The sequence below is a fragment of the Hemitrygon akajei genome, chromosome 16 (assembly GCF_048418815.1).
Source record: "Hemitrygon akajei chromosome 16, sHemAka1.3, whole genome shotgun sequence".
NCBI classification, from domain to species: Eukaryota; Metazoa; Chordata; class Chondrichthyes; order Myliobatiformes; family Dasyatidae; genus Hemitrygon; species Hemitrygon akajei.
The window spans coordinates 10,887,997-10,915,217 of NC_133139.1; the positions used below are offsets into that span (position 1 = coordinate 10,887,997).

The 27,221-nt window shown below is 41.4% G+C and overlaps 1 protein-coding gene across 1 annotated transcript in view; it reads left to right on the forward strand.

Moving 5' to 3' along the window:
• The first annotated feature begins 13,271 nt into the window (after positions 1–13,271).
• The window catches only part of LOC140739750 (alpha/beta hydrolase domain-containing protein 17B-like), a 79,776-nt gene continuing 65,826 nt past the window's right edge, over positions 13,272–27,221 (forward strand). Inside the window, exon 1 of the mRNA XM_073068229.1 lies at positions 13,272–13,746. Within this exon, the coding sequence (XP_072924330.1) occupies positions 13,475–13,746 (272 nt within the window). The 5' untranslated portion in view covers positions 13,272–13,474. The remainder of the gene's footprint in view (positions 13,747–27,221) is intronic.

The window sequence follows — 27,221 nt, forward strand, 5'->3', positions numbered from 1 at the left end:
CGATTCAACAGGCTGAATGACACAATTCTGCTCGTCTGTCTAATGGAAAGACACGGTCACCAACTTCTCACCTCCATTAGCACATCGCTTCACATTCTGGCATCAACACGGCACGCCCGCAATGCTTGGTAGAACACAGCAAGCAAGAGAACAACAGGCGTAAGAGCAAGACCACCCCTCCATTCCTCCCCTTGCTGTACATTACTAACTTGCACCCCCTTTTCAACTTTACACCCTGTTCTTTTGAAATCTAAATTAATTGCATGGTTGCCTACTTTCTGTCAACCATTGCTGGGACACAAAACATAGCCATGAATCACCTAATATAATGCCTTATCCCAACCAATGTACTTGGCCCTCTGTTTACTTTGCTTCTTTACCACTTTCAAAATCCGAATGAGGTTTAATATCATTGGCACTTGTGGTGAAATTTGTTGTTTTATCGGCAGCAGTACATTGCAATACAAAACAAAAGAAAGACAATAAACTACAATGCCAACCAACTTTTGTAGAATTTGCCTTGAACAATCATGGCCAAAGACCATGATCACCCATGCCATACGACATGGCACATGATGATGACCAATTACAATAACAAATATATATTAAAAATTAAATTAGGTAGTGCAAAGAGAGCAAAAAAAAAGAAGAAATAGCGAGGGGTTAATTGTCCATTCAGAAATCAGATGGCAGAGGGAAGAACCTGTGATGTGTGTGTCTTTAATCCCCTGTATCTCCACCATGATGGTAGCAATGAGAAGAGGGCATGTCCTGGGTGATGGGGGTCCTTAATGATGGATGCCACCTCATTTTGAAGGTATTCACGATGCTGGGGAGGTCAATGCCCATGATGGTGATGTCTTGCCCTTTGGGCCTTGGCCTTCACCTTTTTAAAGAAATTAACCCGTCAGTGACACTCTGAAACTACCTGCTTGAAAACTCATGTTGCAGTTTGGTGGTCACCATTTTTATCGAAGCTTCTCATGCTTCTGCTCACTTCTTTCAAAGTTGAAGTCAAGTTGAGTTTATTGTCATCTACAAACATCTACATACAGGTGCAATGAATCACATTCATACAGCAAAATCACAGGCACAGAGCATCACGTAATGAGCATTCACACAAAAAACATAAACTAAACACAAGAAAAACACGATCAGATCAAAGAAAGTGGTCACAGTGTTGTTAAACTCTAGTGATTTGAGTTGCATCAGTTGGTTCAAGAACTGAATTGTTGAAGGGAAATAAATATTCTTGAACCTGGTGCTGTGGGACTTCAGGTTTTTGTACCTGCTGCCCGACGGTAGCTGTGAGAAGATGGCAGTGCCCAAGATGGTAAGGATCCTTGATGATGGATGGTGCCTTCTTGGAGCAGCACCTCCTGTGGATATTAAAGAGAAAGTCAAAGTAAAAAATGATTATTAGAATACATATATGTCTCCACATACAACCCTGAGATTCTTTTACTTGTGGGCATACTTTACAAATATATAGAACAGTAACTGTAAACAGGATTAATGGATGACAAACAGTGCAAATGCAGATATAAATAAATAGTAATAAATAATGAGCATGAGATAACAAGATAAGAGAGTCCTTAAATGAGTGTAGTTATCCCTTCTGTTCAAGAGCCTGTTGGTTGAGGAGTAGCAACTGTTCCTGAACTTGGAGGTGCGAGTTGGCAGCAGCAAGAAAAGAGCATGGCCTGGGTGGTGGGGATCTTTGATGATGGATGCTGCTGTCTTGCAGCAATGTTTCACGTAGATGTGCTCAATGGCGGGAAGGGATGTACCCGTGATACAATGGGCAGTGTCCACTACTCTTTGCAGTTCCTTGCATTCCTGCACATTTGAATTGCCGTGCTCGACTTTGATCGGGCCGGACTAGCGCAAATAGTGAGGAACGCGGCACTGCAGTGAGCTGAACTGAATAGGCCTGGTCATTTTCTCTGTCTTTGTGATTTGGTATTTAGTATTCTGTGTTTTTCACTCATTTTTTTGCCGTTTGTGTGGCTTGTTCTTTGCGTGTGGGGGGGTTTTGATTTTTTTATATACGGGTTCGATGGTATTTTGTTGTTTTGTGGCTGTCTGTGGGAAAGATGAATCTCGCGGTTGTATACTGCATGCATACTTTGGCAGTAAGCGTGCTGTGACTTTGACCATGATGCAACCAGTCAGGACACTTTCAATGGCACATCCATAAATGTTTGTTCAAGTGTTCAGTGAGAAGGCGAACCTCCTCAAACTCCTAAGTAAGAAAAGACTCAGGTACGCTCTGTGCTTGCCCAGGACAGGGCTTTGATATGTTAATCCCCTGTCTCACAGGTTATTGACCATACAAGTTATTGACTAAATCCTATTGAACTCAACAGTAGAAGATCACATTCGTCCATATAATGCACACACTGTCGCGCCGTATCCGTTAAATTGTTAGTTTTCTCCACGATGTCTCATTCCCACTGTTGTTGCGTGAATGAAATCACCAGAGAGAGTTACTGGTAGATAAAAAGCAGCTTCTTTATTTGACAAAACGAAGTACAGCAGGCATCATACCGAGACGCTTTCAGTGGAAAGGTCTGCTGGCCCAATGTGGGGCCTGATATTTATTTGCTAAACACGAAGGACAATTCCATATTTACAAAGTATAGACCATGCTTTCTTTTGAAGCTACATGCAAACTTCAGACCAGGTTCACATCTATCCCACGGACGCCAGCATCGTCTGTGGACTGGCATTTACAGCTTTTTGGGAATGCATTGTTCCAAGTTAAATCCACAATACAGAAGACTGGTGGCCAAAGCCGTTGATAAATGTAAATGACCTAAACCCAAAAATCACCCACTGTAAGCAAGAATGAAAATTAATGTGATGCTGGTTGTCAGTCATCGCCGATGAAGACAGGAAACCTGTGTGGGAGAGTTTTTGGAGTGAAAAAGCCATTGAACTGGGGCATTTCTACTCTCCGAACCTCAGAAATCGGGCTCCAGTGATGCAATTAGTCGTCACAATGGGTCTTTCCTGGTTGCATGGATGACCCTGATATTTTCTGCTCCTTGTCACACCCTTCGCTCTCCACAAAACATTGCAGAGCCACCTTCCTAGTCATTGATCTCATTCTCCCAGTTTGCCGGAGCCAATTTCTCTAGGACTGGCATATCCCTCTCTCACCGGAATATGAGGTCCACTGGCTGCCCTGACCTGCTTTAGTTCGCCTGTCAAAGCTGTGTGCCGGGGTGTGGCTGCCATATGCAAGCAGATACTTGGAGCCACAGGAGAGAGGCTGAGTGTCTGGTGGGGACCAGAGGTGAGTGATCTGTCCCAGAAAGAACACGATGAGCCCCTTCACCAGGGCTGCTACCCCTCCCCGGACTCCCCATACACCCCGGATACTATTCGTCCGCAGGAAAGTGGAGGTAAGGAATGAGTGAACTAAACTACATTTCAAGCACAGACCCCACTCCAAAAAAAAAAGATTTTCTAAAATCCAAACTCCTATTTCAACAACCATTCTACTATGATTTAATGGGTCATTTTCACCAAAGATCCTCACCACTCAGGCCATGCCCTTTTCTCACTGCTGCCATCAAGTAGAAGGTACAAGAGCCCCAGGACTTGCATCTCCAGGTTCAAGAACAGTTACTACCCCTCAATCATCAACTCCTGAACAAAAAGGGATAACTACACTCATTCTATTTCTGGTGTCCCCACAACCAACAGTCTCACTTTAAGGACTCTTTATCTTGTAATTTCAGGTTCTCGTTATTTATGGCTATTTATTTATATTTGCATTTGCACAGTTTATTGTTCATTGATCCTGTTTACAGTTACTGTTCGATAGATTTGCTGAGTATGCCCACTGGAAAAAGAATCTCAGGGTTGTATGTAATGACATGTACGTACTCTGATAATAAATTTGACTTTGAACTTTGGATCAACTTTGCCTTTGAGATTGTCCATGTATGAATTGTGAATTCACTGTCATGAAGATAAAGGTTATCATTGGCTCAAGGTATTTGTAATTTATTACAAATCTGATCATTTGAATATTCAAATTAATGTACCGTAGATACCGGATTATAAGCCGCTACTTTTTTCCCACGCTTTGAACAGCTTTGAACACTGCGGCCTTTACTACGGTGCGGCTAATGCATGGTTTTTTTTCATGCCGCCAAAAACATTTTGCCTCGTAACAGTAGACCAATAAAATTGATGAGTAGTTCACAGAGGTCCAATGAAATTGTACGATAAATCAAGCTCACTTTCACAATTAAATTATTGTAAATCAGTCATTTGTACTCACCCTCATCAACATGGAAAACACTCGAAGAAAAGCATATGATGCAGCTTTTAAGTTAAAGGCGATCAATCTGGCGGTTGAAGAAGGAAATCGAGCTGCTGCACGTAATCTTGGCATAAATGAATCGATGGTGAGACGGTGGAGACGCCAGCGTGAAGAACTGAGTCAATGCAAAAAGACAACAAAAGCTCTCAGCCAATCCTTCATTAGACTCTCCGTCATCCAACCTTTCTTATTGACTTTCACCATGATTTCTTTTGGGAATTTTTCCTTTGACAATGAGAGAGTGCTACGCCAAGCGACCGGGGGGATTTTTCACAGGAAAAAAAGCGTTGCTCGTTATGGACAGCATGAGGGCTCATATAACAGATTCAGTGAAAGCTGCCATCAAGAGTACAAACTCAATTCCAGCTGTGATTCCTGGGGGCACCACGAAGTATTTGCAGCCACTGGACATCAGCGTGAACCGGGCATTTAAAGTGGCGCTGCGCGTTGAGTGGGAGACTTGGATGACGAGCGGCGAGAAATCCTTTACCAAAACAGGCCACATGCGAAGAGCATCTTTAACTCAAGTCTGCCAGTGGATCCTAAATGCGTGGAGCCGTGTCACAACATCCACCATCACCAACGGGTTTCGAAAGGCTGGACTGCTGCATGATGAAGAGGATCGCGTGCGCTCAAGTGAGAGCGACAACGAAGAGACTGAAGTGAGTGACGAGATCCTGAGGTTGTTCAATTCGGACACTGAAGAAGAGGACTTTGATGGTTTTAGTGCGCAGGAGGAAGATGAAGAAGGTGATCAATAACTTTTCCTGGTAGGCTGCAGTATATATATATTTTTTTACCAGTCGTTAGGAGATGTTGGAATGTTGTTCGTGCACTGTTCAGTAAAAAAGTATACGCAACGTAATTTGTGTGTTACCGATACGTATGTATATTTAAAAGTAGTCGTGTTACAGGCACGGTTCGAAAAAAAGCATTTGCTATATGTATTTGTTTATGTTACCATACGGATTTAATTAAAAGTTAAAAAATCCTCACGTGTAATATCTTTCTGTGTAAATATCTCATATTACAACGTGGGACACCTGCAGCTTAAAATCCGGTGCGGCTTGTACAAGTACAAAATTGATTTTCTTTCTAAAATTAGAGCCTGCGGCTTTTAATCAGGTGCGCTCTGTAGTGTGGAATCTACGGTACTTCAATTGACTTTTGAGCCTAATGAATACCCTGCCACCACTGAGTTCTCGTCACTAGGAGAGCGAGCTATTAAATGTTTACCGGTACAGTGCACTTCGTATGCATTTTGCATTGTATTTTATTAATTTATTTGTGGTAATATTTTGTTTAATGTGGTCTGTGTGATATATGTTTTCTAGGTGGACCATGGTCCAAAGGAATGTTGTTTCATTTAATTGTATATACTGCATGTACAGTCAAAAGATCCTTACGGTTGTTATAGCCGTGGGTGGTAATGGGGACAAGCTCCACTACCTATTAAATGCTCCCAATGGTGTACACCTCAAGTAGCCTCTGACAACTAAGAACAAGAGAAAATCTGTAGATGCTGGAAATCCAAGCAACACAGACAAAATGCTGGAGGGACTCAGCAGGCCAGGTAGCATCTATGGAAAATGTCCAGCTTCTGGCCTTCATGTGTGGCTTAGCTACTAAGCCTGACGGAACCATTTTTACTGACAGCAGAAGGGGCAAAGGTGGGTTACTGGTGCCTTAAAACCAGTCGCTTTGGGCAGATGGGGCTTGTCAACCATGGTTGGCAACTCATCTAGAAGGAAAACTCTGATCTCAAACCTCTGCTGCCTTGCAGCAATACCCTATGATGGGGAAGACTTCAGAGGTAAACCCCGAGCGAAAAATCTGAAGCTGGAGTCCCTAAAACAGTCCTACATTGAGTTCAATGCTGATTGGCAGCTCTTACAATGTTGTTGGTGCCGAACTGTATCGGTCTCCGCTGTTCCTTTGGGTTTATCAGATGTGTGAAGAGGGGGAGCTTGCTACATGGGCAACACACACTAAATGCTGGAGGAACTCAGCAGGCCAGGCAGCATCTATGGAAAAGAGTACAGTCAACGTTTCAGGCCAAGCTCGCTCTCCATATCGTACTGCCCAGGCTTGCGTATCTAGACAGCTAGAACGCGATATCCATGGTCAACTCAGGCTGAAGAGGCCCTTGACTTGACTCAACAGTCTGAAGATATTAAACTTGAAGTGTTCTTTACTCAATGAAAATTTGATGGGTACATATTTTACTGATAAATATCCTATGCTTGTTTGAACTGTAAATTTCATTAAAATTACAATTTTAATGCAACTCAGAGAACATTATCCTTAATTATTTGTTTATTTATTTTCATATACTTTATATTTTAAAAATATTTGTAAATATATATAATTATAATTTATGGTATATCTTATGTATCGCACTGTCCTGCTGCTGCAAAACAACACATTTCACGATATATGTCAGTGATACTAAACCTGATTCTGAATTTACACAACACACACAAAACACTGGAGGAACTCAACAGGCAAGACAGACAGACAGACAGACATACTTTATTGATCCCGAGGGAAAAGGCAGCATCTATAGTGAACAGTCAACATTTCAGGCAGAGATCCTTCATCATGACTCTTGCCTCTGATTCTGAAGACACATCACCCTTCTGACTCTCAAGCCACGCCGACCAGTATCCCCGACTTAACCCGAGCCTAATCACAGGACAATTTACAATGACCAATTAACCTACAAACCTGTGTGTCTTTGGACTGTGGAAGGAAACCCACGCGGTCACGGGGAGAACGTACAAACTGCTTACAGGCTGAGATTTTGCATTTAAGCTGGAAGCTTGACGGAGAGCTAGGCTGAGTGAACAGCAGTACCGTCGCATCACGTGAGGCCTGGAGAGATGTTGTAACTCCTGGACATTACTTGTATGTTGGAAACAAGTCTCCCATCCAAACCCAATGTGAGCAGTGCAACTGACCAAGAGAACCCTGTTTCTAATTCTGCAACAAACAGGAGATAATGCCCCCTGATTCTAATACCTAAACACATCTGGAAACAAGATAAAACTAAACACCACTCTGGTTCTCATTGTACTTCCTGGCAGCTTTGGAGGAGACTACGTTTAAATTGCACTGATATTGATTTGCATTTTTATGAACCCTTCAAAATCTGTGAAGAGTACCTCTTGTCCTTCTGTAACCCAGATATGAAACTGACTGTAGGTAGGAATCTGACTTTAATTTTAACCTAAGCTATTTCCCTCCTTATTACACAATGGAGCCTTGATACATACCGTAGCTTGTAAGTTCAGACTCCTCGTGGAGGAGTCAGGAAGGAGATACTGGCTTTGGAGGTGGTACAGAGGAGGTTCACCAGGTTGATTCCAGAGGTGAGGGGGTTAGACTATGAGGAGAGATTGAGTCGCCTGGGACTGTACTCGCTGGAATTCAGAAGAATAAGAGGAGATCTTATAGAAACTTATAAAATTATGAAAGGGATAGATAAGGTAGAGGCAGTTTCCACTGGTAGGTGTAACTAGAACTAAAGGACATAGTCTCAAGTTTTGGGGGAGTAGATTTAGGACGGAGATGAGGATGAACTGCTTTTTCCAAAGAGTGGAGAATCTGTGGAATTCTCTGCCAATGAAGCAGTGGAGGCTACCTCAGTAAATGTATTTAAGACAAGGTTGGATAGATTTTTGCTCAGTTGGGGATTAAGAGTTAAGGGGAAAAGGCAATTGAGTCTATGACAAGATCAGCCATGATCTTATTGATTGGCAAAGCAGGTTCAGCAGGACAGACAGCCTACTCCTGCTTCTGTTTCTTATGTTCTTATGGCCACGCATTTACCAATAGCAGCTTAAAAATCCAGCCTGTTAAATAGATCCCAGTGAGGAGTTTAATTGGCTTCTTTACTGTTGATGGCAAATGAATTCCAGTTCAATGAAGGAGGAAACACTATTGCTACGCTGCTGAAAGAGCACCATGGAAGCTTGGCATTTAGCACGGTTCCTTTCCAGCTGGGCCGCTCTGCAGATTGGAGTTGAATTCCAGTGCCGTCTGTAACAAGTTTGTATGTTCTCCCTGTGAGTGCGTGGGTCTCCTCCCTGAGTTCTGGCTTCCAGCAACACACCAAAGATGGATTGGTTAGTAAGTTAATTAGTCACTGTAAATTGACCTGTGTTTGTTCGGCCTTCATTGGTCGGAGTCGACCACGGATGTTGCGTCCTGGCTGTCCAGATACACAAGGCAGGGCAGTGCCATATGGAGAGCGAGCTGCAGCAGGTTCCCTCTTTCCTCGCAGCTGGTGAACCCAAAGGAACGGCGGAGGCCGATACAGTTTGGTGCCAGTCAGCATTGAACTCAACATAGGACTGGCTCAGGGACACCACCCCTCGGGGTTTACTCCTGAAGCCTTCCCCGTGAGTGGGTACAGCCACAAAGCAGCAGAGGTTTGAGATCAGAGTTTTCCTTCTCCTAGATGAGCTGCCAACCACAGCTGATGAGCTGCATCTGGCCGAAGCAAATGGTTTAAAGCTAGGAATCCAGCTTTGCCCCTTCTCCCGTCAGTAGAAACAGTCCTGCCGGGCTTAGTGGCAAAGCCACACGTGAAGGCCAGGAGCTGGACTTGGTTGTTAGAGACTATTTGAGGTTCCCACAATTCGGAGCATTTAATAGGTAGTGGGAGCTTATCCCCAATACCAATGTTCCCTCTAATTTGTGCTGTGCAATTTTTTGCCCATTGACAAGAACATGTGTGCGCTGAATTTTATATATAGAGATAGTAATTTTAATTGGCGGTGTTAGCTGTGAGGAGGATGCTAAGAGGATAGATGTGACTTGGATAGATTAGGTGAGTGGGCAAATTCATAGCAGATGCAATTTAATGTGGATAAATGTGAGGTTATCCACTTTGGTTGCAAGAACAGGAAAACAGATTATTATCTGAATGGTGGCCGATTAGGAAAAGGGGAGGTGCAATGAGACCTGGGTGTCATTGTACATCAGTCATTGAAGGTGGGCATGCAGGTACAGCAGGCAGTGGAAAAAGGCAAACGGTATGTTGACATTCATAGCAAAAGGATTTGAGTACAGGAGCAGGGAGGTTCTACTGCAGTTGTACAAGGCCTTGGTGAGACCGCCCCTAGAATATTGTGTGCAGTTTTTGTCCCCTAATCTGAGGAAAGACATTCTTGCCATAGAGGGAGTACAGAGAAGGTTCACCAGATTGATTCCTGGGATGTCAGGACTTTCATATGAAGAAAGACTGGATCGACTAGGCTTATACTCACTGGAATTTAGAAGATTGAGGGGGGATCTTATTGAAACGTATAAAATTCTAAAGGGATTGGACAGGCTAGATGCAGGAAGATTGTTTCCGATGTTGGGGAAGTCCAGAACAAGGGGTCACAGTTTAAGGATAAAGGGGAAGCCTTTTAGGACCAAGATGAGGAAAAACTTCTTCACACAGAGAGTGGTGAATCTGTGGAATTCTCTGCCACAGGAAACAGTTGAGGCTGGTTATATTTAAGAGGAAGTTAGATATGGCCCTTGTGGCTAAAGGGATCAGGGGGTATGGAGAGAAAGCAGGTACAGGGTTCTGAGTTGGATGATCAGCCATGATCATACTGAATGGCGGTGCAGGCTCAAAGGGCCGAATGGCCTACTCCTACACCTATTTTTTATGTTTCTATGTTTCTAACAGTTATCATAACACCGTCAATAAGACTTTGATCTCCTTTGACTTTGATCGCTTTCCCTCTTGTTTATCTGCACTCTCACAATACAAATGCAGCAGGACTGTCGCAGGTAGTGAAGAATTTTATCACCGGAGCTTTTGCACACCAGCCATATGTGATTTGCTTATTAAATGACACCTTAAAAAGTCAAATTTCCAAATATCACTCCATTTCTTCCCATTTGCAAATTCTCCAGCAACTTTTGCATTGCGACAATACACCCAGGTAACACCAGTTTCTGCATTGTACATAAATATTTCTCGTAGCTGCACGTTTATGACCTCATGAGCTTTCAGTGTAGCAGTTTCTACTGTTTCTTTAAGCCATGCTGCTTTAAATGAACTAGCAGTTCTTTTGCCCTTCACCCCCTTTGCTTCTTTGGAATTCGACATCGTGAATCAATAATCTCTTCAATAATAACAGTATAAATAAGCCCATTCTAAGATCTGCAGACAAATCATCACAAACTCCACGTTGTCAGCACCGTCCTCAATGGAAACCAGAAAAAGAAATGTGATTGTATACGATCTTGAAATATATTTAACATGCCAGCGAGCAAGAGGGTGACAACCTTTTGTGCACAGTTTAAATTCTTTTCTACGCGAGTAGCAAAAGATATGTGCGTGCACACATGTGCACACCTTAGAGGGAACATTGATCCCCGCACACACAAACCCCCCCCCCACCCCCGTGCTCACCTTAGAGAGAACATTGATCCCCGCACACACAAACCCTCCCCCCGTGCACACCTTAGAGAGAACATTGACCCCCGCACACACAAACCCCCCTGTGCACACCTTAGAGAGAACATTGCCCATTACCACCCCCGCCTATAATAATTATAACCCTCAGGTTCTGTCAGCTGCGTAAGTCTAGGGAAGACAGTCTCTGCCCCACCAAACATCTGAGATTGAGGTGCAAAACCTCCTGTTTGTGTGGATGCTGTGTGATGTGTTCCCCTGTTACAGATCAGCACCTCAAGATAACAGACAGTACACCATATGCAACTAAACGATTTAGCTTTATAATTCTTAATTTGACCAGAGGGTTAGTAAAGTAAAACAAAAAGAAAAGGGCCCATTTTAATGAAATAGTCTAATGTGCACAAGTTGGAGCTCACAGTTTTGGTTCCGCTCGTACTCCATCCACTTCCCCGGGCTTCGTCGACTCCCAGCCCCACTCCAAGTCCACTCCTTTCTGGTGTCTATGACCTCTCCCTTCTGGCATCTTCTCTCTTCATCTTCCACCGAACAGAAGACCCAGATTGCCTCGGCGTCAGGCACACAGCGAGTAAAGAGCACTCCCTTCATTGGATGGTGCACATTGCAAACCCCCGTTATCTCTAGCCAAACACTGCTGCTACAGAGAAACCTTTACATTAGCAGCGAAACCTTTCCCAGGGTGTTACACAACCTGAAAGAACCTGTCCTGTGATTAGGCTAATGGTGGAGAGCAATTGGGCACGCAGTGAGAAGAGAGGCCAACTTCATCATCAAGAAACCACTTCATTGGACACCTGAAGGGCAGAGGAAACACGTGAGACCAAAGACAACTTGGTGTTGTACTGTAGAGGTAGAAATGAGGACCCTGAACCATATCTGCAACACAATAGGGAGATTGGCCCAGGACAGAGAGGCATGGAGGACCTTCATTGCTGCCCTGAACACTAGAGTCATACCAGGCCGTATGTAAGTGAGTAAATAGGTTGGGTTTGCCTGGCGGGGGCTTGTTGAGTTAGAAGGGCCTGTTCTGCACAGTACCTCTAAATAAATAATGAAGTAAAATAAATAAATAAATCAAATGATCTCTGCAACATATCTGATAAAGCATAGCATTGTAGATGAAGAAATTCAGAACTTAAAATGATAAGAAAAGGAACAGAGGCAGGTCAATAGTCCTGGAGCCTGCATCTCTATTCAGTAATGTCATGCTTGATTGAATCTTGCCCATTTCATATTCAAATTTCTGTTATTATATCCAGAAATTCCATCTGGAATATTTCTATGATAAAGAGTCATGACTCTCTCAAAGGAATTTGATATATGAAAAATGCAAATGCAGGTCCGAGGTTGTAATGAGACCTGGAGTCGAGCGATGAAACCCTACCTGACTTACTCATCTTGGGTGGGTGTTTCACAGAATTACTCTCCCAGCCATTGGGGGTTTGGATGCAAAACTCACTTCAATCACCCGAGTAACCCACCCAAGGGGAGTGATTCTATGATCTTTATGCACCAACTCAGGGTGAGTGACCCAATGTCACACCCACCCAAGAAGATGGACTCCCTGACACACCCAGAGTGAAATGCTCTACAACTCCATCACATACCTGCCCAAAGGGGTGACTCTATCAGGCACCTGGACGACGGGAGCAACTTCAGGACTCTGTGATACACCCACCCGGAGTTAAGTGACCCTATGACTTTAAGTATATTTAAGGCAGAGGTTGATAGATTCTTGATTGGTCAAGGCATGAAATGATACAGGGAGAAGGCAGGAGACTGGGGCTGAGAGGAAAATTGGATCAGCTATGTTGAAATGGTAGACTCGATGGGCCAACTGCTCCTATACCTTATGGTCTGATGGTCTATTACACATCCAACAAGGTGAGTGCTTTTTTTTTGCACACCACCCAAGTGGAGTGACTTTCTGAAAACACCCACCTGGGTGAGTGACCCTAAGACACACCCACCCAAAGGGATGAAATCTCTGACACACAAACCCATACAAAAGGGATGCCTGTATGTAGCATCCACACCAGGACCACCAGACTCGTAAACAGTTACATTCCCCAAGCAATGAGGCTGATCAACACCCCGTCCCACTAACCCACCCCTCCACACCCCCCAGCCACCACTAGTTTATCACTTCCTGTCAGTGTCACGGACATACAATCAATCTCTGTATATAAGCTCTGAGGAAGAGTCTTGGCCCGAAACGTCGACTGTTTATTAATTTCCATAGTTGCTGAGTTCCTCCAGCATTTTGTATGTGTTGCTATTCTTTTTGTATTTATATAGTGCTTTTTATTGTTGGGATCTTTATCCTATTGTGTTTTTTGTACTGCATTGGGCTCAGAATAATAATTATTTTGTCCTCCTGTACTAGATATGACATTAAACAATCATGAGACCGACCCAAGGGGAGCCATTATTAGGACGACCTTTGACTCAAATACCTGGAGCCGAAACTGGCGCGGACACGCATCACATCCGCCGCCGGGGCCTTGCGTCACGTCCGGCGGCGGCCAGCTGTGTTCGCTCATCGCCGGGAGATGGAGGAAAAGGATGTGACCTGACAAAGGAGCCGCTCACACACACAGCACAGCCCCGCTGCGGTCGCCCCGAGTCCGGCCCCCTTCCCCTTCTCCCGTCGGAATCGGCAGGTGGCAGGCCCCTCGGCCGCCGGCTCCGCCATGAACGGCCTGTCCCTCAGCGAGCTCTGCTGCCTCTTCTGCTGCCCGCCCTGCCCAAGCCGGATCGCCGCCAAGCTCGCCTTCTTGCCGCCCGAGCCCACCTATGTGGCGGTGGCCGACGAGTCGGGCAGCTGCTGGACCTTGCGCTTCACCGAGCGCGCCGAGTGGCAGTACGGCCAGAGGGAACTCGACTGTACCGACATCTTCCTCACCCGCACCAGCCGGGGGAACAGGATCGCCTGCATGTTCATCAGGTGCTCGCCCACTGCCAGGTAACATTCCAGCCACGGGGGAAACCTGTCCCCTCCGCCTCCCCTTCCCCTTCCTCTTCATTGCATAAATCTACCGTTCTCCAACGTCCAGCAGTCGGACTGAATGTCCTACGCACAAGTATGCTGCTGGAATGGACACAGCAGCACTGGGGGCTTGACAGTAAAAAGAAAACGACACAAAATACAGGAAAACACAATTATAAGCGAAAAAAATAAGTTCATTGTATTGCAAAGTGGTCACAGTGTTGCTCGGTAGTGATCAGGGTTTGTGCAGGGTGGTTGAAGGAATTAGCTTGTTCTTGGGCGACACACACAAAATGCTGGAGGAACTCAGCAGGTCAGGCAGGATCTATGGGGAAAAAAAGTAAGCAGTCAACGTTTCGGACCAAAACTGAATGAAGGGTCGCTGCCTGAAACATTGACGGTACTCTTTTGCATCGACGTTGCCTGGCTTGTTGAAGTCCTCCAGCATTTTGTGCGTGTTGCTTTGGATTTCCAGCATCTGCAGATTTTCTGGTGTTAGTAGTTGGTTCTTGGACCTGCTAGTGTGGCACTTCAGGGCCTGAAGGACACAGATGACCAGTCAAGAGGCATGAGCATGCGGTATGACAAGATATTACCATAAAAGTTCAGAGATGTGAGATAGTGTGCTACTTTGAGCAGGGAGTATGAGCCTGGGTGTTATAGATTACAATTGTACTGCTCAGAGCATGATAAATCAGATTGTCACCAGGGTTAACTGTTATGCGGGTTTGAATTTGAAAGATAGGATCAGTGTAATCGATAAGCACTGTGTTGGTCTGAATGTGGAAAATGACATCATTTTGAAAGTCATCAATATACAGGCACAAGCATAATCATGTATAAGCGGTAACTGGTTTGCAGCTCTGAGAATAAAGACTAGCGTTCCAGTCAGTAATCAATGCGTGATTCGAATCGGGTGACAAGCAAAATAGTCTGCATGTATTAACCAAAGAGCAATTGGTGAACATTTGGGATCTTAATTTTTTATCCATTGAAGATTTTATGTTTATTGTTCATAATTAACAATCTCTCTGGAAAGACAGCTGGCAGGTCAGCTTTTTTAAACTATGGATCTCAATACCTAAAACAACAAGAGATGCAGACTCAGTTGACACTTTTAAACACCAGCTCATAACCGATTTGTTTAACCTTGCATTTAACTAACATCTTTTTGTCTTTTATTTTCATCTTTGCATTTTATCTCGTAAAGCACTTTGAACTACTTTTGTCTGTATGAAAAGTGCTCTTAGTCGTTATTATTACTACTACTCGTTTACTGAAGAGTTAATGAGGGAAGGAGGTATGGGTATAGTATATTTGAAGTCTAGGGATTCAGTAGACTGTTTGATATTGTGTACAGAAGGCTTAAAAGTTCATTGGATAAAGGGGAGAGGCAAGATGGATCCAATCTTGACTAGTGGCAAGAAGCAATGGCTAAATTTTGATAGATGCATAATTGATAGTAGTCTGCAGTGTTGGCATCCTTGCTTTTTTGGGGTGCTTGTCAAATAATGTGAATTGTGATTCAGAAAATCAGGTAACTCAAAAATTGGCTGTATGGTTATTAGGATGATATTGATGTGTTTGTGAAGTTGACAGATTTAATTTAGAGAGTTGTGAGGTCACATGTTTTGATATTGAGTAAAGAAGACAGGGATGCAAGATAAATGGGAGTGAACTAGAAGAGAGGATCAGAGGGGTCTTGCATGTTTTCAGATCTCTGAATGTAACAAGGGGGACTGAAAGTTAATTGACTGAGGTATAGAGTGTTGAAGTAGAAGTCGTGCATTGACTGTGTAAAGCACTAGGTCTCAAGTGGAGTCTTACAGTGAAGAGGGTGCAGTGGTGATTTATGAGGGCGTTGCCACATGTGAAGAAAGGATGAAAGGTTAAATTGGGGAAATTTACTTTGGAACATTGTAGGTGGTTGAGTAGAGGTTTGATTGAAGAGTATGTAATCATGGAAGCCCTACATAGAGTGGATAGTAATTGACATTGAGGGAATATAGATATCTAGTGGTTGGTAGAATGATTAGAAGAAGGTTGAAGGAAAAAGGTCACTGAGAATGGTGAAGATTTGGAATACTGTTTGGAAGCGTTAGGGACAAGAATTTGCCTTGGTTTTAAAAAAAATATATATGAATAAACTCTTGGTATGTATTAATCTACAAAACTTCGGACAAAAATCGGGTAATGGGATAACAATCTTTTTGCTTGAAGGTTAAAATATTACTTTGCAATATACAGTGCTTATAAAAAGTATTCACCCCTTTGGAAGTGTTCATGTTTTATTGTTTTACATCATTGAGTCACAGTGGATTTAATTTGGCTTTTTTGACTCTGATCAACAGAAAAAAAACTCTTGTGTCAAAGTGAAAACAGATCTTCACAAAGTGATATAAACTAATTACAAATATAAAACACAAAATAATTGGTTGCATAAGAATTCACCCCCTTCAAGTCAGTATTTGGCAGATGCACCTTTGGCAGCAATTACAGCCTTGAGTCTGTGTGGATAGGTCTCTATCAGCTTTGCATATCTGGACACTGCAATTTCCCCCCATTCTTCTTCACATAACTGTTCAAGCTCTGTCAGATTGCATGGGGTCAAGTGAACAGCCCTTTTCAAGTTAGCCACAAATTCTCAGTTTGATTGAGGTCTGGACTCTGACTTGGCCACTCCAGGACATTAAGTTTGTTGTTTTTAAGCCTTTTTTGTGTAGCTTTGGCTTTATGCTTGGGTTATTGTCTTGCTGGAAAACAAATCTTCTCCAAAGTTGCAGTTCTCTTCCAGACTGCATCAGGTTTTCCGCCTGTATTTTGCTGCATTCATTTTACCCTCTACTTTCAGAAGCCTTCCAGGGCCTGTTGCAGTGAAGCATCCCCACAGCATGATGCAGCCACCACCATGCTTCACAATAGGGATGGTGTGTTTTTGATGATGTGTGCTGTTTGGCTTACGCCAAACATAGCATTTAGTCTGACGGCCAAAAAGCTCGATTTTTGGTTTCATCAGACCACAGAACCTTCTTCCAGCTGACTGCAGAGTCTCCCACACGCCTTCTGGCAAACTCTAGCTGAGATTCCATGGGAGTTTTTTTTTAAACAGTGGCTTTCTGTTTGCCACTCTGCCAGAAAGCTGTGACTGGTGAAGTACCCAGACAACAGTTGTATGCACAGTCTCTCCCATCTCAGCCACTGAAGCTTGTAACTCCTCCAGAATTGTCATAGGTCACTTGGTGGCCTCCCTCACGAGTTCCCCTTCGTGCACAGTCATTTAGTTTTTGAGATGGCCTCTCTAGGCAGATTTACAGCTATGCCATATTCTTTCTATTTCTTAACTGTACTCCAAGGGATATTCAGTGACTTGGAAATTTTCTTGTATCCATCTCCTGACTTGTGCTTTTTAATAACCTTTTCGTAGAGTTGCTTTTGTCTTTGTGGTGTAGTCAATATCCTGGTTTTGCCAGGATATTGACTCACCAGCAGTTGGACCTTCCTGATACAGCTATATTTTTATGATAATCAGTAGTCTTTCAAGTTGTTCCCAGGTGTAACTTGTCTTCAAAGATCCTTTCTCCCCAGGGATAAGGTTATCGGAGTTTCCGTAGCACTGGGTTTTTAACAGGATGGGATTGCTAGCCCCATGCCCAACCCTCTTTCTCTCGCAGCCTGGCTTGGGACCATCTATGCCACCATGGTTAACAATGTGATATAGTTTAGCACCCAATTCTGAAGGGGTAACAATGTGCCTGAAAACACCCTTTCTAATGTTATAGTTGAACTGCAAGTTTTAATTGCAAATTAGTCAGCTATAAGACAGTTGAACTGACCTCTGGTATTGTGTGGTTACTTCTAGAATGTATCGGAACATTAAACTTTCTATGCCAATAATCAGATATAAATATTTCAAGGTGTGCCTATAGGTTAATAGTTCTGTGGGCCACAAGTAGTCCACCAGCTGTAATTCTCCTACCAGTTTTTCTCCATTTCTTAGTTAAAAGCTTTAATTCCTTGGGATATTGTATTCAGTGAATTGTAGTACTTCAGAAAAAAGAAATAACTTTTCCCCCTCTGTATTCCACTGAGTAATTTGAGGTTATTTCTAATATCGAGGCCATCATTCAGTCTAAACCCAGGTAATCATTTGCAAAGTAGCATTTGAATCTAGCACAGCCCTAGCCTGTACTGCTGAATTATTGGTTGTGTAAATGTTGTTGATGTCAGAATGGTATTTTTGGAAAGTGATGCTGTAAAGAATATTCAGTTCCACTTCAGATCTGTGCGATACCATGGCAATATGAGGATGTGCTTGTAGATATGACTGTTGGATGAGGTAATGCTATCAAGTTGAATCTATCATTGGGTTGTGATTCTTTGTTCTGATTGACTTATTTGAGCAATATTGCTTAATAATAGTTGATAACATTTCATTCAGAATCACTTTATTGATGCTATGTGAAATATACCAGCATTGATTGTGGTTTGGAATCGTGAATAAAACACAGCATAATAACAGACAACACAAAAGCAACCAACAATTTACAAGACAATAGTGCAAACAGCCACGAACAATTAGAAGAATGGTTACATGCGCAAACACTGGGCAACAAATTTTTTTGAAAGTGTTGCTTCCTCAGGCTTTTTTGTTGTTTGTGATAGACTGCTTGAACCCGCACATATAATTTCAATCAACTTATGACGGAATTTGGAGAAACAAGAAATGAGCTTGTATTGGAAATAATGGTTTTAAATTGTATAACGATGCTGACGCTTTGCGGTAGTTCAGCTAAGCTAAAAATGTTTTGTTGAGGATTTTCATTTGCACTCAGTGTCTGAGGATTCTTGTTTAAGTCTCCAACAATAATCAGCCAGCATTGATTGATTCCCATTGTCCTGATACCCATTCTACATGACCTCAACGTCCTGGTGAAATCTTTCACCATGCTCGTCACTGGTTTGCAGGCAAGAAATCTAAATGGAGATACCCCAGATCATTAACCGGTCTCCTAATGTCCTGGCTATTTGAAAGTTTCTATCTTCCTAAGAAACACATGATTTTTTTTGTAAACTGTGTCAAAATGCATTTGGAAATAATTAGCCATTTTTAATTAAACTGGTGCCTCAGATATTGATTTCTTTTTTTAATATAGTTTCAGATATAACAGTTCAGCTTCTGGAATGATAGAGAAAAGGTCTGCAGAATGTCAATTGGTGCAAGTGTGAGCACTTTGTGAATGGTTTCCTGCCTTAGTAGTACCATCATTGCTGATTCTGAGTGTCACTTGTACGCAGATTGTGAATCCGGTTAGAAATTGAAGTAAGTGCGTGTATCAGAAGTAAACACTAAAATAATTGAAAACATTTGGCAACTTGATCAATGCATACTTCTACATTGCCACAGCTCTTTTTGTGTACTCAGGTTTCCTGAAAGTACTTTGTGTCCAATTAAATACACTTTTGACATGTAAAAAAAAATCTAAATGGGAATGCAGAAAATGAATCCTTAAGTGACATGTTGCACTTCATAATTTTGTATGCTTGAAGCATGTTATCAACCAGCTGTACGTAGTTTGGTGACCTGTAGTTGCCAAGAAAATTTTCAACAAAATCCTTGAATGCCTACCATGCAATTTTTTCCTCTCTCTCTCTGGTCCCAGTCCCATTAGAAGTTTTTCAAATTGCCTGTCATTGATGACCTGTTTGATTTGTAGACCAACAAAACTGCCTTCCTCAATCTTGGCATCAATTATTCTGACTTGAATTATGAATTGAAATAACAAATATAGGTGATCTTAAAAAAAAGTGTGTGATAGGGAAAGTTCATGGTGATTTTCAAGATCAATAGCTCGAAGTCCAGAAGATACACCCAAAAGTATTCAGGAAGCAAAACCCTTGTGGTCTAGTGTAATCTAAATTAGGTAAATGTGAACTTATGAACAGAACAAGAAGAGCAGGAAAAACTATTTAACGGATGTTGTGTAGGGACAGCTCGGAGTGCTTTATAATGGGATAAAGTGCAAACATAAAAATAAAAGATAAAAAGATGTTTGTAAAATCAAGGTTAAATTAATAAGTTTTGAACTGGTTGTTTTTGAAAAGAATTTGAAAATAAGTACTCAGAGCAGAACTCTTGAGACTTAATCGTATTTCATTTAATTTTCCCAAATATTTTCTGGAAAGAAAAATACAAATACTTCACTGTTACAAGTAGTTCATTATTTCAGTAGTGACCTTTGAACAGCCACAGTTCCTTGTATTATGACAGAAAATTTTGAATGGAAGCTGTTCCAACCCAACCTCATGATCAAGCTCTGCTCCTTGCATTCAGCCATTGCTGTCGTAATTGAATCAAAGGTTCTTATTTTTAAATGATACAATTACAATGGTATTTAAATATAGAAAGGGGTCAATTTTGTTCCATACTTAAGACCTTAAGAAATAGACTGAGTGGCCTAATTGTGATCCTATCAAGAGAGCTCTGCAATTCGATCGTGGCTGATTTATTATCCCTCTCAACCCCAGCTTCTGCCTTCTCATAACTTTTGCCACCCTTCCTAATTAACCTACCAACCTCTGCTTTAGATATTCCCAATGACTTGGTCTCCATAATCCTAATATTTCCTACATTGAAAGCGTTGTTGGTAAATAAAACTAGGATTAATAGACAAAGTAGCAACATAGGTGGAATTAATGGATCCTTTGTGATCGTTATCCTTGCCGTGCAAAGTAAAACAAATTTTAAAGCAGTACGGAGAAAATAGATAGATAGATACTTTATTCATCCCCATGGGTAAATTCAACTTTTTTTTCCAATGTCCCATACACTTGTTGTAGCAAAACTAATTACATACAATACTTAACTCAGTAAAAAAATATGATATGCATCTAAATCCCCATCTCAAAAAGCATTAATAGCTTTTAAAAAGTTCTTGAGTCCTGGCGGTAGAATTGTAAAGCCTAATGGCATTGGGGAGTATTGACCTCTTCATCCTGTCTGAGGAGCATTGCATCGATAGTAACCTGTCACTGAAACTGCTTCTCTGTCTCTGGATGGTGCTATGTAGAGGATGTTCAGAGTTATCCATAATTGACCGTAGCCTACTCAGCGCCCTTCGCTCAGCTACCGATGTTAAACTCTCCAGTACTTTGCCCACGACAGAGCCCGCCTTCCTTACCAGCTTATTGAGACGTGAGGCATCCCTCTTCTTAATGCTTAAAACAAAATAGTGTTTGGGGCGGGGGAATAGTTAGGCAGGATTTGGTGTTGATGGTTTAAAACCTGACCATTATAGTGTTCTCTGCATTATCAGATTGGTGAATGATTTGATTCTGTCAGTGATTTTTCAGTTGGTTAGTAGCATTGGCAAATACCATTAAACCACTGCTCTCCAGTAATGTTCTTTCAGCTATGTGTGTCTGTTGTTTCATTTCTTTCAAGTTGACAGACTTGAAGAAGATTTCAGTTGAACTCCTTCATAGCATGCACTGTTTTAAGTTTTGAATGTCATGAAATATAAGTGTATATCACTCATTTTTAAAAGAGAACTTTCCTTAGAGAATACTAGTTCCTTTTTTTTAAAAAAAAAAGTGTTTGGCATGGAATAATTTGATTAATAATGGGCTTTAATGCCCAGAAAGGAGAAGGAATTTAAGTTACTTTCCTGGTTTCATGGGACCATCCAAGACGGGTAACTTCACATCCCATCACTGAACTGTTCCCACAACCTATGGACTCACTTTCATCAGGTCTTCATGTCATGTTCCAATCACAAACGAGAGAAAATCTGCAGATGCTGGAAATCCAAGTATCTCTCTCAAAATGCTGGCAGAACTCAGCAGACCAGGCAACATTTATAGAAAAGAGTACAGTCAACATTTCAGGTAGGGGCCTTTCAGCAGAAACATTGACTGTACTCTTTTCCATAGATGCTGCCTGGCCTGCTGAGTTCCTCCAGCACTTTGTGTGTTATCTCACGATCTAAATTTATATTGTTTACTTTTTTTAAAATATTTTTGTATTGAGCAGTTTATTGCCTTTTGCACACTGGTTGTCTGCCCAGTTGGTGTGGTCTTTCTTTGATTCTATTATGGTTATTGGATTTATTGGGTATGCTGCAAGAAAATGAATTATATGCTGTGTTGTGTAACATAGGTGATCATGGTCTTTCTATGACCATGATTGTTTTTAACAAATTTTTCTGCAGAAGTGGTTTGCCACTGCCTTCTGGCCAGTGTCTTAACAAGGCGGTCACCCCAGCCAACGTGAATATTCTTCAGAGATTGTCTGCCTGGCGTCTGCGGTCACATAATCAGGACTGGTGATATGCATCTACTGCTTATACAACCATCCGCCGTCTGCTCCCGTGCCTTAATGTAACCTGATTTGGGGGGCGGGGAGCTAAGCAGGTGCTTCACCTTGCCCAGGGGTTACCTGCAGGCTAGCAGAGGGAGGGAGCACTTCCCACCTCCTTTGGTGGAGACTTATCTCCACTCTGCCACCCAGACATAAGGATACTTTGATAATAAATTTACTTTGAACTTTGAGGTGACTGTCAATATTATAAGAAAGGCAAGCTGAAACCTCAGTGCCAGAATATGATTTAACTTAGTTAAATTATGAATGCATTGAACAATTTCACATCTTGTACTTTCTGAAGAGAATGAGGATAATTAACAAGATTTTGTGAGCGATTTCATCAAAATGGCCTCCATTCCTGAGCCAGGGAATATGTGGGATAGGCTGACAGATCTTCCTTTTATTTCAATGCAAATAGATCGCCATTATAAACTCTGTTGTAAAACATTGAAACTTTTTGCAAATAGGCAAGCTTTTAAATTTCATTTATTGTGCCCTTGGGTAAAAGATTTTGTTATTTAGCCTGTTTGTATCCAAGCTATTATAAAATAATTACAGCTCCTTGCACTTTCTACTATTAGATTTGTGAAGTAAAAGGTAACTAATTGGTCATCTGTTTCTACTATGTTGAAATTATATTCATAATTAAAATTTGTTGCATATTCATGGCTGAGGAGGGAAATAACAGATTCTGCTGAAGAATGTTATATTTTTAGTGTTTCCTATTTTTTTATCTAATTAACATCCGGCCTCTGGATCATCAGGATAATGTTGGTTATATTTTTGTGCACTTCCCTGCAGTCTTCTGTGGAAGATTATCAGAACAGAACAGAGGAAAATACAGTGATGGAGTTGGTTATTTGTGATGCCATCATTTCTTCATGTGTTTCTAAATATCATTTTCCAATTTCAGAGCATGTGAATCCAGATATTTTGAAGGACTGTACAAAATGAATGATCACCTCTAACAAATGTTCCTCATACATGTCATATGCAGTCGTACGGTAGGCAGCCAGTTAACTTGTTTGAGGGTACAGTATCACCTGGGATGCAGAAAGAACTTTTTTGAGTGGATTGTCATTGTTATAGGATCAAGAAAAATTGTTAGAATATATATATACACTGAATTTTTGTCATCTGCTACTGCTTTAAGATTGTTTATTGTAGTTCTTCAATACACAAGTACAAAGGAGGTGGTTGATCCTCAGGATCCAATGCAGCATTAAAAACACAATTATAAAGAATGCAATAAAAATGCCTATCCATAAGAATAGCTTATATACATTGTATGTACATAGAGTGATGCTAGTTACAGAAGTATCTGTACATAAGATAACTGATGGGAAATGATAAAGTAGTGGTGATGGGGTGGGTGGAGGCGTTGATCAGTCCCATAGTTTGAGATGAGTAACTGTTTTTGAGTCTGGTGGTCCTGTTGTGGATGCTCCGTAACCTCCTGCCTGATGGGATTGGGATAACAGTCCATGAGCAGGGTGGGTGGGACCCTTTATAATATTGCTGGCCCTTTTCCTGCACCTTGATGACGATTAGGCTGGTGCCAGTGATGCATTGCGCAGTTTTATCTACCTGTTGTAGAGCCTTCCTGAGCACTGCAGTGCAGTTTCCCTACCATACACTGATAATGGAAACTGCATGGCAACAGACAGCAGGGTACTACCGATGGAAACATTGCTTGAAATTTTGAGTCTTGCTCTTTATTTTCCAAGTGACGTACACACCTGAGCTCACATGACAGCTGACAGTGAGACTGCTGGAGAAATACACAAATAGATGCACAGAAGCTGCTGTCCATGTATCAAAATATATTTTGTAAGTGTGGTATTTCATCCAATGAAATACTGCAAGTCTAGGCACAAAACTGCATGTGTATTAATGTCTGAACTTCTTCAAAGTTATTTAAAATGTGATTATCTTACAGCATTGGTAATTATTTTTCCATATCTTTGATCAACACTATTTTACTAAAGACAGAAACTTCCCCATTCCAACTACAGTCATTAAATCTCCAGCTTTCATGATGCTGCCAAGCCATGGTGCTAATTAAACTTTGTCATCTCCTTCAAGTAATTATTGTTTGTTGGATGCTCAGAGGTGAATCTGCGACTTTTTTATTTTTGTCAGTTTTAATTTGTGATCCTGGGTTAATCTGGTGGTGTAGTCGCATAAAACTTTACAACGCCATTGACCCCGGTTCATCTCCTGCCGCTGTCTGTGATGAGCTTGTATATTTTCCCTCTGACCAAGAAGGTTTCTCCTGGGTGCTCCGGTTTCCTCCCACATTCCAAAGATGTACTGGTTAGTAGGTTGGTGGTGGAAGCATGGAGACAAATGTACCCCCCCCCCCCCCCCAAAGCATATCCTCAGACTGCACTGGTTATTGATGCTTTATGTTTCAATATATGCATGCTAAATAAAGCTAATCTTTAATCAGTACTAATTCAAAGTGTCTCAGTGGAGTTCCGGGTGAAAACCAAATTCAAGTATGGAATATTTTACTAAGTCTTTTTTTTTTGATACCAGACTTGCCTCATTTCATTAGAAACCTAACCAATTTTCTGCAAAATACTTAAGAAGGGTTGAAATTTTTTAATAGCTGAATAGCAAAATATTATATAAGGCAATGGAAAGGTTTAAAATTGGATTTGCTTAGCAGAAATATGAACTAAAGGATAATGTTCCATTGGTAACACTCTTTATGTTCATGTGAAATGGGGGCATTGATCTGGTGGACACAGATTAACAGTAGATCATCTATTATCAAAGCATGATTAAATGTGCACAATAAGATTAGTTATGTGCTAAAGTATTTGTTTAATTTAATAAATTAGTACTTGTAGCAGAGAATAGAAAAATTGATCATGAAGTTGGTTTCATATGACTGAAGTGTATTTTATTTAACACATGAAATGCTTCATTTCATATTAGAACATTCTAGGAGGAGAATTTTAATTTATCAGTTTTAATTTCTCACTGAAGTTCAATAATAATTGACTAGTCCAATAGGGTTATATATTTTTTCAGCAGAACGGGTCACTGGAAATTTAGTCAAATTCTGTGAAGTGAGCAGTCAGTGTTATTTCCAGAAATTTAATAGTCAACTGAGATGTGGCATCCCAGCTTGTTTACAGAGCACTTCTTGACAATATCTTGTTGGCCAGTGAGTTGAAATCGGGTGGCCTGTCACTAGCAGCGGTCTACTGTTAGAATGTAAACTTACTCAGGAAACATCTTTCTGAAGAGCAAGGGAAACAGGAACCATGTCAATATCTGCTGACAAAACTAGCGCCAATTCTAAAGAAAACTAACTGATATAAACTACAAGGTGAAATTAATCTCTGGCGCTGACAGCTCCATGAACATGAAATTTGAAGACTGAGGAAATTACTCAATCAATATCTGTCATCGTTGAAACTATATTTGACTGTAGTGGTAGGGGGGGGGTGTGGGGGTTGGTAATTCGAGTGAGGCCACAGAGAGCAACTGATGCTCTTGCACTTGTGCCAAAAAGATTAAATCGTTCAGGAACAGTTATTATCCCTCAACTATCAGGCTCCTGAACCAGCGTGGATAACTTCACTCAACGCAACACTGAACTGATTCCACAACTTATGGACTCGCTTTAAAGGACTTATGTTCTCAGTATTATTTATTACTTGTTTATCTATTATTATTATTATTATTATTGTTTTTCTTTTTGTATTTGCACAGTTTGTTGTCTTTTGCACATTGATTGTCTGCTTTGTAATTTTTCATTGATTCTATTGTATTTCTTTGAATACCTGCAAGAAAATGAATCTCAGGGTAGTATATGGTGACATAACTGTACTTTGATAAATTATTTACTTGGTACTTTTGATATTCCTGGTATAAGAGATTAAACTTTATTTCAGAGATTAAAGTTGCCAAGTTGAGTTGATGAGCTAGTTAACCAACTTGGATCTTAACACTATCTTGAACCATAAGATATAGGAGCAGAATTAGGTTATTTGGCACATCGAGTCTGCTCCGCTATTTCATCACCGTTGATCCAATTCCCTCTCAGCACCAATCTTCTGCCTTTTCCCCATATCCCTTCATGCTCTGACTAATTAAGAATCATCTCTACCTTAAATATGCCCTATGACTTGGTCTCCGTGGCCACCTGTAGCAATGAATTCCACCCTCTGACTAAATAAGTTCCTCCTGATCTCCATTGTAAATGGACAGTCCTCTACTGAGGCTGTGTCCTCTGGTCTTTGACTTCCCCCACCACAGGAAACATCCTCCCCAAATTTACTCTTTCAACATTTTATAAGTTTCAGTGAGATCCCTGCTCATTCTTCTGAATTCCAGTGAATCCGGGTTCAGCACCATCAGTCAGTCACCATTTGATAACCTTTTCATTCTCGGAATCATTCTCCTGAACCTCCTTTCATATTCAACACTTTATCTTAATCGTCACTTTATATATATTTTTGCCCACAATAAAAGTAATCAGATCAGCAGGATGCTATAAATCTACATTTTTGCACTTTCCATAATTGTGGACTCTTACCTTCTTGTTAGATACTTCTATTTGTAGCAAGTCATATTCTGCACTCCTAGTTGGGTATGGTAAGGACTTTAAGATTCACAAAGCTAGTTGAGATCTTGACTTTTAATTTCCTTTAACACCTGAAACAGCTCTTGTGGAGGGCAGAACTGGTCAGATGTACTGGCTTTTGCAGTTAGTAAAAAATCTTGATGATGAGGTCTCACTGACTGCTGGTGCCTCATAACATACTGCTATTCCCTCATGCTAAGGTGTTCTGAATCCATAGTAGAGTAGTGGTATTAGCATAATGCTCCATAGTGCCAGAAATCTCAGAAGATTGCAGGTCAATATCTGTTGTTGTCTGTAAGGAGTTTATGTTCTCCCTGTGACCATGTGGGTTTTCTCCAGGTGTTCTGGTTTCCTCCCACATTCTAAAGACTTGCAGGTTTAGAGCTAGTAAGTTATGGGCATGCCAGAAGCATGGTATTGACACTTGCAGGCTTCCCCCAATGCATCCTCAATGTTTTGGTCCTTGACACAAAATGACACATGCTTCAA